Source organism: Mauremys mutica, chromosome 13 (assembly GCF_020497125.1).
Source record: "Mauremys mutica isolate MM-2020 ecotype Southern chromosome 13, ASM2049712v1, whole genome shotgun sequence".
NCBI classification, from domain to species: Eukaryota; Metazoa; Chordata; order Testudines; family Geoemydidae; genus Mauremys; species Mauremys mutica.
Genome location: NC_059084.1, coordinates 53,591,447 through 53,603,103, shown reverse-complemented (window position 1 = coordinate 53,603,103; position 11,657 = coordinate 53,591,447). Strand labels below are relative to the sequence as shown.

General features: G+C 54.0%; 2 protein-coding genes across 2 annotated transcripts; both read left to right on the top strand.

Moving 5' to 3' along the window:
• The first annotated feature begins 1,216 nt into the window (after positions 1–1,216).
• Positions 1,217–2,134, top strand: LOC123348693 (olfactory receptor 958-like). Its single transcript, XM_044986298.1, has one exon. The coding sequence runs from the start codon at positions 1,217–1,219 to the stop codon at positions 2,132–2,134; it is 918 nt and encodes a 305-aa protein (XP_044842233.1).
• Positions 2,135–7,903: 5,769 nt separating this feature from the next.
• LOC123347752 (olfactory receptor 958-like) lies at positions 7,904–8,830 on the top strand. The gene has a single exon (XM_044984957.1). The coding sequence runs from the start codon at positions 7,919–7,921 to the stop codon at positions 8,828–8,830; it is 912 nt and encodes a 303-aa protein (XP_044840892.1). The 5' UTR covers positions 7,904–7,918.
• The last annotated feature ends 2,827 nt before the right edge of the window (positions 8,831–11,657 follow it).

The following is an 11,657-nucleotide window of genomic DNA, read 5'->3' as shown; positions in this document are numbered from 1 at the left end:
CAACCTTTGGGATTTTTTTACCTTCTTCTGCAGGCGGAGGGATGGAAGGGTTTGGTCACCTGCTGGGATAATCTGAGTCTCTCACTCTGTCAATTCCCTGCCTCAGGCATTGGGGGCTCCTTGGTTTCTCCTGTTCACTGCCTGAGGTCACAGAAGTTTAGTCTTTTGAGAACTGAAGTGCTTTGGTTTAAGTGAAATCATTGGGCTCAGTGTGGGGTATATATCTTGGAAGTGAACAGCCTGTGATGTACAGGAGGTCAGACTAGATAATCTAATGGACCCTTTGAGCCTTAAACTCTCTGAAACTTTCCTTCTCTCTCCCATTCAATAGGCAGTTTCTCTCTCTATATACACATACAGAGGAGAAATTTGCATTATCATGCTGAAGCATTTTGGAGGGTTTCTTTCTGCCTTGGTGACCAGTTTCAGTGGTAGCTGTCTGTATCAGCAAAAAACCCAAGGGGTCCTTGTGGTATGCCCAAATAAATTTGTTACTCTCTAAGGTGCCACAAGGACTCCTCGTTTTTTTTCTTTCTGCCTTATACACTCATTGTGAAGGCAGCTAGGAGTCAGGTAAAATCATGTTCCAATTCAGGAGTTGGCAACCTTTGGCACACGGTTTGCCAGGGTAAGCACCCTAGTGGGCCGGGCCGGTTTGTTTACCTGCCCTGTTGGCAAGTTGGGTGGATCATGGCTCCCACTGGCCGCAGTTTGCCCCTCCTGGCCAATAGGGGCCACGGGAAGCCATGGCCAGCACATCCCTCGTCCCACACCACTTCCCACAGCCCCCATTGGCCAGGAGTGGCGAACTGGGGCCAGTGGGAGCGCGATCGGCCGAACCTGCCCGGCCCGGCCCGGCCCACCAGGGTGCTTACCTTGGTGAGCCGCTGCCAAAGGTTGACAACCCCTGTTCCAATTCGTGGTAATTTGCTTTGCTTTTATTAATTTTTCTTTGGCTCACTGATGCCGCAATGGTGGATAAGCTATAAGAACTGAATAGAATATAGTTGAATAGTATCAAGTAGAATTGTACAAAATCAACCAAATATAAGAGTCCTGACTTTCCATTCACTTTCACCAAATTTAGGCTGGTAAGAAAGATCTACCTTTTGCAGTTAAGGCGGGTGGGGTGCAAAGGGATAAACAAACAATGATTTATTGAGATTGCTAATCTGGTTGCATAATCTCGGTGTCTTCAGGAATAACTCCATCTCGCATGGAAATGGAGAATCGCACTGTGGTGTCGGAATTCATCCTCTTAGGGATTCCCAACACCAAAGGTCTTGAGACCATCCTCTTCGTCACCTTCTTAGCCTTCTACCTCTGCACCCTGCTGGGCAACCTGCTCATTTTCTCAGCCATCCTCGCTGACGCCCGCCTGCACACCCCCATGTACTTCTTCCTCTGCAACCTCTCCATTGTGGACCTTGGATTCTCTTCCATCAGCACCCCTAAATTGCTGGCCAACCTCTGGGCTCAGAGTAGAACCATCTCACTGGGTGGGTGCATGTCCCAGGTCTTCTTCTACCACTTCCTGGGCAGCACCGAGTGCCTTCTCTTCACTGTCATGGCCTACGACCGGTACGTGGCCATCTGCCACCCGCTGCGCTACCTGCTCATCATGAACCGGAGGGTGTGCGCCCTCCTGGCTGCCGGCACCTGGATCGCCAGCTCCCTCCATGCCACCATCCTCACCAGCCTGACCTTCACGCTGCCCTACTGCAGGTCCAATGTGGTGGAGTATTTTTTGTGTGATATTTTCCCGGTGATCAAGCTGGCCTGTGCGGACACATATGTCGTCAAGACTGTGAGCTTCACCAATATTGGGGTGGTGCCCATGACCTGCTTCCTCCTCATTCTCGCCTCCTATGTCAGGATTGCTGCCTCTGTGGTGAGGATGCACAGTGCTGAGCAAGGTTGGAAAGCCGTTTCCACTTGCGCATCACACCTGACAGTGGTGTGCTTCTTCTTCGGGCCCTGTGCCCTCCTCTACACCCAGCCCTCCCTAAGCAATGTGCTGGCTACCCCCATTCAGATCTTCTGCGATGTTGTCACCCCGGTGCTGAACCCGGTGGTCTATACACTGAGGAATAGGGAAGTCAAGGCAGCATTCAGTAAAATGAAAGGTGGCTAACGGCAGCCCAGCAAAAATCACCAGCTGAAATGGAATGTCTTCCCCCTTAACCTTGTGGGAATGAAATTATTGGAAGAAATGGGGAGATTTTAAAATGCACAAAGGGCTTGTAGGTACCCAACTCCCATGGAAAGAGTGAGAGTTGGAAACCCAATTCATGTTTTTGCTTTTAGAAGTCTCACTCCATGTTCTCTGCTGGTGGAATGTCTTTGAATTCACCGTACTTACATCACTGCTATGGCTAATCCTTCAGTTATTCTCATGGCTCATCTCTGAATCCTCTCCAATTTATCAGCCCCCTTCTGGAATTGTGAACACCAGAACTGGACACAGTGTACCACCAGTGGTCACACCAGTGCTAAACTGTGAGATCACACTCAGCTGATTCTCCATCATGACCCCTAAATCATTTTCAGAGTCATGGTTCACCAGGAGAGAGTCCCATCCTATAAGCGCAGCCTTGGTTCTTTGTTCCTAGATTTATGTGCGTACATTCACCTGAATCCAAATGCACTCTGTTTGCTTGTACCCCCTTACCCAGCGATCCTGATCCCAACGGGGGAGGAGGTTGGAGGAGCTATTCCAGGGTTGGGGTTCGGAGTGAGGTCAATGGAGTTTTCCCAGGGTGAGGGAGGACGACACTGGTGTTAGCCTAGGGCAGGGGTTGGCAACCTGCGGCACATGTGCAAAAGGCGGCACATGAGTCGATTTTTAGTGGAACTCTGCTGCCGGCCTGGGGCTCCGGCCGCCGGCCCCGCTCAGCCCCCTGCTGCCGGCCTGGGGTTCCGGCCGCCGGCCCCGCTCAGCCCCCTGCCGCCGGCCTGGGGCTCCGGCCGCTGGCCCCACTCAGCCCCCTGCCGCCGGCCTGGGGCTCTGGCCGCCGGCCCCGCTCAGCCCCCTGCCGCCAGCCTGGGGCTCCGGCCGCCGGCCCCGGCTCAGCCCCCTGCCGGCGGACTGGGGCTCTGGCCGCCGGCCCCGCTCAGCCCCCTGCTGCCGGCCTGGGGCTCCGGCCACCGGCCCTGCTCAGCCTGCTGCAATATTATTTGCTTTACATACAATAATAGTTTAGTTATATAATATAGACTTATAGAGAGAGACCTTCTAAAAACATTAAAATGTATGACCGGCACACGAAACCTTAAATTACAGTGAATAAATGAAGACTTGGCACCCCAGTTCTGAAAGGTTGCTGACCCCTGGGCTAGGGTTAGCGTTAGGGTCGGGGAAAAGGCCAAAGGAATGATGCCTGGATTGAGGCAGGGCAGTTGGGTGATGTTAGGGTTCAGGTGATGCATGAAGTCAGTGAGGTTACCCAGTGTTTGGGTGAGGCAGGAAGCGAATACATTGATGCCAGGGCTTAGGAGGGATAGGCAGGAAGTGAGGTGAGTGACGACATCTCTTTGGGACTGAGTTCCCCACCTGAGACACTGTGGTAAAAATTATTCCTTCCCCCCCACCCCCCGTTTCTGTTGTAACCTCTTTGGGACAGGTGCTGTCTCTCGCTGTGTGTCGGTGCAGCACCCCTTGCACCTGGGCCTCCAGGCCTCCCATCCGACAGACACAATAACGTACTGTTCAGAATTCTCACTGACTCCTCGGACATGGGTTTTAACCTTGTAGCCTTGACATGAAAAAATAATAAAATAAAATTAGGAAAGGAACCTGGGGAGATAACATTTCCCTGCAGAACAGCGCATGCAAGCCGAACACCTGGCATTAGAAACATCCCTGACACCGAGGGAAGAGCGCCCCCTACTGAGTTACCTGCACCACTCACAGCACTGCAGCACCCCTTTGCACTGCTGGGTTCATCCTGAATTTTCTCGGTTGTTTCTTTGCACTGGTCCAGGGGATCAATTTCCAAAAAGCCACAAATCCAGACTATGGTGAGATGGAGATAAGAAAACCTGGAATGGAAGATCAGGGCACAAGTTGTGAACATTGATTTGAAAACCCGCAATAGATTCTGATGGACAATGGGAAAGCTCCACTGACCTCCAAGCCGGGGTATTGGGTGGCCGTAAAGGGAGAAGCGGGGAGCGGTGGCTGTAGTATTTTGAAACTGAGAACTGTATCAGTTCAAAACAGTTACATTTAAAGAGCCCTTGGAAATTATTTGCCAACCTTTACTTTGCGGTTAAGCAAAGCACAAAACAAGGACACAGGACATCTGGGTTCAAGTTCAGACACTGTAGAAAACTCCCTATTTGACCTTGAGTATCTCAATAAATCACTTTGTGCCTCGATTTCCACATCTGTTATATACATGGATAATTAAATCCTTTGTCACTCTCAGCTATTCAATGTGTATCACATTCAGGCTGGGACTGTGTCTCTCTATCTGCAGGGGCGGCTCCAGGCCCCAGCACGCCAAGCGCATGCTTGGGGCGGCAAGCCACGTGGGGCGCTCTGCGTGCCTGCGGGAGGTCCGCCGAAGTCGCGGGACCAGCGGCCTGTCCACAGGCAAGCCGCGGAAAGCAGCCTGCCTGCCCTGCTTGGGGTGGCAAAATTCCTAGAGCCGCCCCTGTCTATCTGTGCTGGGTGCTGAACAAAGGGGCCCATGTCTCAGTCACAGACTGCATGTCCCACCATAATCCCCATGATAACAATAGGGATAATACAAATTAAAAGAGTCAAATGCAGTTCCGGCTCCAGTGTCTTTGGCAATGACACACGGAACTCAGCTGATGGAAACCAAGAATAACTTCTGAGCCTGGTACCAGCGCACTGAGAAGGCCCAGCCTGGGGACTCATTAAAAATGTCAACATTTTAATTAATCCCAACGGCCATGGCACCCTGTGGGATGCTCTGACTGGGCTGGGGATATCACAGCTACAGAGATTAATTACACCGTCTGCTTCTGCCCCTTCGTCCTGGCTCCCAAGTAAGATGCCCCCCGGAGAAGAGCGGGAAATTATAGCGATTAGCGGAATCGCAAGGGGCCTTATTACAACTGCGGTGCTGGGACACAGCAAATGGATCGATGAGATCACTGCTGGAGCCCCCCGCAATCTAGCCCTGTCTCTCTCACATCCCTCTCTGTGTGGTGTCAATGGATTTGTCTACACTATAGAGCTTCCCAGCGATGTCGCTAACCACCGCCAACCCCTTAGTGTAGACGCACAGTAGAAGTCCAAGATGAGGCTTTTGTCTATTCTGCTTACCGGGCTAGTGAAGGGGAAGCTTTCGTTCAGTTAAATCGGCTGCAATCCTCTAAATGCCCTTTCTCCTGACCCCCGATTGTGCAAAGGGGTGGGCAAGAGGACACGTGCGAGGCCCAGAAAGACGCAGCACAACGTTCATCCCGATGACAAGAGGAGGGATGGCGTTGATAACCCTCCCTGTGTTTGGGTTAGTTAGAGAGTGAACTATGAAGGCCGGGTCGTCTCGCTCTGTGTCTGAGCTGCACCCAGAACAACAGTGCCAGGATCTTCTTGGTGGTGCTGCTGGTGGGCGCGGGGGAGGGTTACTGTGCTGCGAAAAGTGAGGAGAAGTGGTGCCCAGGACGTATGCTGCCCTCTGTCTGCACAGCGGTGAATTTCACCCTCACACATAACCACACAAGGGCACGAATACATCCCTGTGCACAGAGACACAGCGAAGGGGCAGGGGAACAGCGGGGGACACAAACCAAGGCCAAAGCTCTGTTGGCTTCAGAGGCCTCCAGCTGCACGTCTGGCCCAGGTTCCTCCTATTTCACACGCCTGGGGGATTCTCTGACTTGTGTCACACGGCAGGAGAGCCTAGACGAGCATGAACGTCCCCTCCGCCCAGACAATGTCGGGGTCAGATTCTCAGCTGGTAGAAATCTACACAGCTCCTTTGATTCCAGTGGAGTTACTCTGATTTACACCAGGGCGTGCGGCTGAGAGGGGAAACAGCCCCAGGGAATCTGATGGAGTTCCCCAGGAGTCAGGTCAGGGGGAGCGGGAGCAGAATCCAGACCCCGGTGGAGCTGGGGATCTGGCCCTCTCAGTTCAATGGCGCTACACTTATTGATGCCGGCGGAGGACCTGGTCCCGGGAGTCTAGGAGCGTTATTGAAAATGATGCAGAATCTCCGTTAATTGGCGACTCTGCCGAGGGCTCAGCCTGGGAGCCTGGCGGGGATTCAGGGCCCTGGTCCCGATGGGCCCGAAGGGGATTTAAAGACCGTGGAGAGCCGTAAGGAGGCTGGAAGCTGTGAGAAAGTTGTGGGGCTTGGCCGCAGAGTGGGGCAATACGCTGTGGCAGCCCTCGCTAGCTTCGGAGCGGATTTGGTCTCCGGGCTGGATACCAAGAGCCCAGGCTGTGCACCTCTCCTGGGCGATGGGCCGTTTGGGATAAGAAAGCTGGATGGTGCTACGGAGGAGTCAGGGCCGTGGACAGAAAGGAAGAATTCCAGCCAGCTGGAGCGGCCCCTCCCAATGCAGCCAGTGTAAGACTCCTGCTTTGGTAAAGTTCTTCTCGCTCTGTCCCTCAGTCTGTGCCTCTCTCTGAATCTGCCAGTCTCTGTCTCGCTCCGAGGAAGATGTCAGCCCAATATTTTCTGTAGAGAGAAATCGATCCAGCCGTCTGTCCATCCTTCTCTGTGTGCCTGCCTGCCAGTCTGTCTGTCTGTTGTGTAGCTATCCTCTATCTCCCTCTCTCCGTGTGTTACAGCCCCAACCCGCCAGCGTCTCCCCTTCAGCCCAGCCTCTCCTGCACGGGGAAAACTCCCTGGCAAATCAGACAGACACTTCGTTATTGTCCTTCAAATATCACCTTAAAAATCCCTCTGGCAGGTTATCCACAGAGACCCCCAAGTTCCAGCACCTCTGGATGTGGCTATTCCCCATGTCCTTTCCTTTTCCTTCTCTCTCTAACCCAGGGGCGGCTCTAGGAATTTGGCCGCCCCAAGCAGGGCGGCATGCCGCAGGGGGCGTGCTGCCGGTCCCGCGGCTCCGGGGGACCTCTTGCAGACGTGCCTGCGGAGAGTGTGCTGGGAGGGCGGCAGGCGGCTCCGGCGGACCTTCCGCAGTCATGCCTGCGGGAGGTCCGCTGGTCCCGCGGCTCCGGTGGACCTCCCGCAGGCATGACTGCGGAAGGTCCGCCGGAGCCGCCTGCCGCCCTGCTGGCAAAATGCCGCCCCAAGCACGCGCTTGGCACGCTGGAGTCTGGAGCCGGCTCTAACCCCAATAAAAAAAACTCCTCAAACAATAATTAACAAAGCTGGGGCAATTCTTCACCACATTCATTGGTTTGAATGTTCCATCCTCATCATCTTCCTTAACAGAAACATGCAGCACTATGTGCTCTTATAAAAAATGGAACTCTACCCAAAGAAGGCACTGCACTGCACAGAGGGCCATCCCTCTGCGGAGAGGAGGAGAGAGAACAAACCACATATGACAAATGTTAGATAGAATCAGACGTCTCTAATGTACCATGGTGATCAGAGTGGAGTGAAGACCCAAATAGAATAGAATTGAAGAAAATGGAAGAGGACAGGAGAGGAGAGAAGAAACTAGAATCCAATAGAATATATGTCCCTTTTGTCTGTTCATTTCTGGACTGTAAGATCTTCAAGGCAGACAATTTCTCTCTCTACATACAGTGCCAACCCAGAGAGACCCTGGACCCAAGTGGCATTACAATGATAGAAATATTCACCACTCCTAATGACAGTGAGTCATGGAGGCAGTGGAAGGAAGGGTGACCATTGCAGCTCTAGGATGACAGGTCTGTTTGTTTCAGTAACTCACTGGCATTATTTCTCTCCCCATCACCAGGAATGAGTCCCTCGTGGGGTGGGTCAACCACACTATGGTGACTCATTTCGTCCTCTTAGGGATCCCCAACACCGACGGTCTCCAGACCATCCTCTTCGTCACCTTCTTAGCCTTCTACCTCTGCACCCTGCTGGGCAACCTGCTCATCTTCTCGGCCATCCTCACTGACTCCCGCCTGCACACCCCCATGTACTTCTTACTCTGCAACCTCTCTGTGCTGGACATTGGACTCTCTTCCATCAGCACCCCTAAATTCCTGGCCAACCTCTGGGCTCAGAGTAGAACCATCTCGCTGGGCGGGTGCATGTCCCAGGTCTTCTTCTGGCACTTCCTGGGCAGCACCGAGTGCCTGCTCTTCACTGTCATGGCCTACGACCGGTACGTGGCCATCTGCCACCCACTGCGCTACCTGCTCATCATGAACTGGAGGGTGTGCGCCCTCCTGGCCGCCGGCACCTGGATCGCCAGCTCCTTCCACGCCACCATCCTCACCAGCCTGACCTTCACGCTGCCCTACTGCGGGTCCAACGTGGTGGAGTATTTCTTCTGCGACATCTTCCCAGTGGTCAAGCTGGCCTGTGCGGACACGTATGTCATCGAGACCGTGAGCTTCACCAATATTGGGGTGGTGCCTATGACCTGCTTCCTCCTCATCTTCGCCTCCTACGTCAGGATCATCTACTCCGTCCTGAAGATGAACTCGGCCAAAGGGCGGCGCAAAGCAGCCTCCACTTGCGCCTCGCATCTGGCGGTGGTGACGCTGTTCTTTGGGCCCTGTGCCCTGGTCTACACGCAGCCCCAGCTAAGCAAAATGCTGGTGACCCCTGTGCATATCTTTGGCAACGTGGTCACGCCCATGCTGAACCCGGCCATCTACACGCTGAGGAACACGGAGGTGAAAGCGGCTCTGAGAAAACTGAGAGGGGGTCAAATGCCTGCACATTGATGTGCGGCAGCTGCAGGAGTAGCATGTGGGTCTGCTTGGAAATACATCAACACACACATCTGCATGGCGGCTCCGTGGCTCTTGTGAACCTCTCTGTCTCTCCCCATCCCCACACAGCCCCCATCTATCTATGTGGATCTCTTCAAGTCATAGAAATGCTCCTAAAAATATAGAGCTGTCTTTGCATACTGTAAGGCTGATATTTTCAAAGCTACCTGAGGGACAAGCACACTCAGCCTACATCAAAATTGGTAGGAACTGGAGACCCAAACCTTGTAGAGGATTTTGAAAATCTCAGCCTTATTACACAGATCTACATAGCTCTTTAACCCTATCATTATATGGCAGGTTTTCTAATCCTTCTGTTATTCTCATGGGTCTTCTCTGATTCCTCTCCAATTTATCAGCCCCTGTCTGGAATTGTGAACACCCGAACTGGACACAGTGTACCACCAGCAGTCACACCAGTGCCAAACAGGGAGGTAAAATCACCTCTATGCTCGTACTCGAGATTCCTCCTTTATGCATCCCAGGGTCGCATTAGCTCTTCCGGCCCCAGCATCGCACTGGGAGCTCACGTTCAGCTGATTCTCCACCACGACCCCAAATGTTTTTCAGAGTAACGGCTCCCCAGGAGAGAGACCCCCGTGCTATAAGCACAGGAATGATTCTTGTTTTCTAGATGTACGTGCGTATGTTCAGCTGCATTAAAATGCATGTTGTTTGCTTGCGCCCTCTTACCCAGCGATCCTGATCCCGACTGGGGAGGAGGTCGGAGGAGCTATTCCAGGGTTGGGGTTCGGATGGACATCAGTGGAGTTTTCCCAGGGTGAGGGAGGAGGACACTGGTGTTAGCCTAGGGTTAGCGTTAGGGAAAAGGTCAAAGGAATTCTGCTCGGATTGAGGTTGGGCAGTTGGGTTACACTAGGATTCAGGTGACACATGCAGTCAAAGTTACCCAGAGTAGGGGTGAGGCAGGAAGCAAATACATTTATGGCAGGGTTTATGAGGACTAGGTAGGAAGTTATGTGAATGACGACATCTCTTTGGGGCTGAGTTCCCCACCTGAGACACTGTGGTAAAAATTATTCCTTTCACCCCCCAGTTTCTGTTGTAACCTCTTTGGGGCAGGTGCTGTCTCTCTGTGTGTTGGTGCAGCACCCCTTGCACCTGGGCCTCCAGGCCTCCCATCCGACAGACACAATAAAGTACTGTTCAGAATTATCACTGACTCCTCGGACGTGGGTTTTAACCTTGTGGCCTTGACATGAAAAAATAATAAAATTTAAAAAGTGAAAGGAACCTGGGGTAGATCCCGTGAGCCAGGCCCCTGACCCTTCTCCCTACAGAACAGCGCATGAGAGTCCAACAGCTACTTCTGGGGAAATCCTGTGCCAAAAAATTTAAAAAATCTGCACATAATATTTTAAAATTCTGCAAAATTCTGCATATTTCATTTGTCAAAATAGCATAATATAATCACTCCCTTTCAATTATTTTGGTAATTTATTTCAAAATACCTGTCAACAGGTATGTCAGCAAACAGACAAGAGCAAAAAAGATTCCCCCAGGAGTAGAGAGTTAAAGAAACCCCTACAACAACCCAGTTCCAGGTTGGGGCTGTTGGGGGGAGGGGGGCTGTGTGAAGGCCCCAGAGCCCAGTCACCTGCACTCTCATCCCCCCCGGCCCAGACACCAGCACTCCCCTCCCCCCCAGAGCCCAGCCATGGGGCACCCCCCGGCCCAGACACCAGCACCCCCCTCCCCCCAGAGCCCAGCCACGGGACACCCCCAGCTCAGCTACCAACATCCCCCTCCCCTCAGGGCCCAGCCATGGGGCACCCCCCGGCCCAGACACCAGCACCCCCCTCCCCCCAGAGCCCAGCCATGGGAAACCCCCAGCTCAGCTACCAACATCCCCCTCCCCTCAGGGCCCAGCCACAGGGCACCCCCAGCTCAGACACCAGCACCCCCCTCCCCTCAGGGCCCAGCCACAGGGCACCCCCAGCCAGGGCCGGCGCTTCCATTAGGCAATCCTAGGCGGTTGCCTAGGGCACCAGAATTCGGGGGGCAGCATTTTGTGTGCTCCCCATAGGGCGCATGGGAGCTTCCGATTCCGCTCCCGTTGCGCCGCCGAAGAAGGACCTTCTGCCGACATGCTGCGGAAAACAGCAGCAGGCAATTGAGCAGCTCAATGACTGCTGCTGTCACCTGCGGCATTTCGGCAGAGGGTCCTTCTCAGCGGCGTGATGGTAGTGGAACCGGAAGCTCCCGCGCGCCCCGTGGGGAGCACACAAAATGCCACCCCCTGAATTCTGCCTAGGGCGCCAGAAACCCTGGCGCCGCTCCTGCCCACAGCTCAGACACTGGCACTCCCAGAGCCTTTACTGTCCCCAGGTTCTCTACTGTCCTGCCAGGGGACACGGTGCAGCCCTGCCCTTCCTCACCCCTTGCCAGAGATAGGTCTCCTGGGGTCCCCAGGAGAATGAGGATTAAGCAGAGCAAGCAGCCTCCGGCTCAGCCAGCCTGGGCGCTCCGCTCACTGCGAGCTGGGCTCCGCAGAGTCCATTGGTCCCTAGTTGCACCAGGCAGCTCTGCAGCCCGATTCTGCGGGGGGAACCATGAATTCTGCCTAATTCTGCATTGTGCAGTCAGGGGCGGCTCTAGTAATTTTGCTGCCCCAAGCACGGCGGCATGCCGCGGGGGGCGCGCTGGCGGTCGCCGGTCCCGTGGCTCCGGTGGACCTCCTGCAGACGTGCCTGCAGAGGGTCCGCTGGTCCCGCGGCTCCGGTGGAGCATCTGCAGGCACGCCTGTGGGAGGTCCACC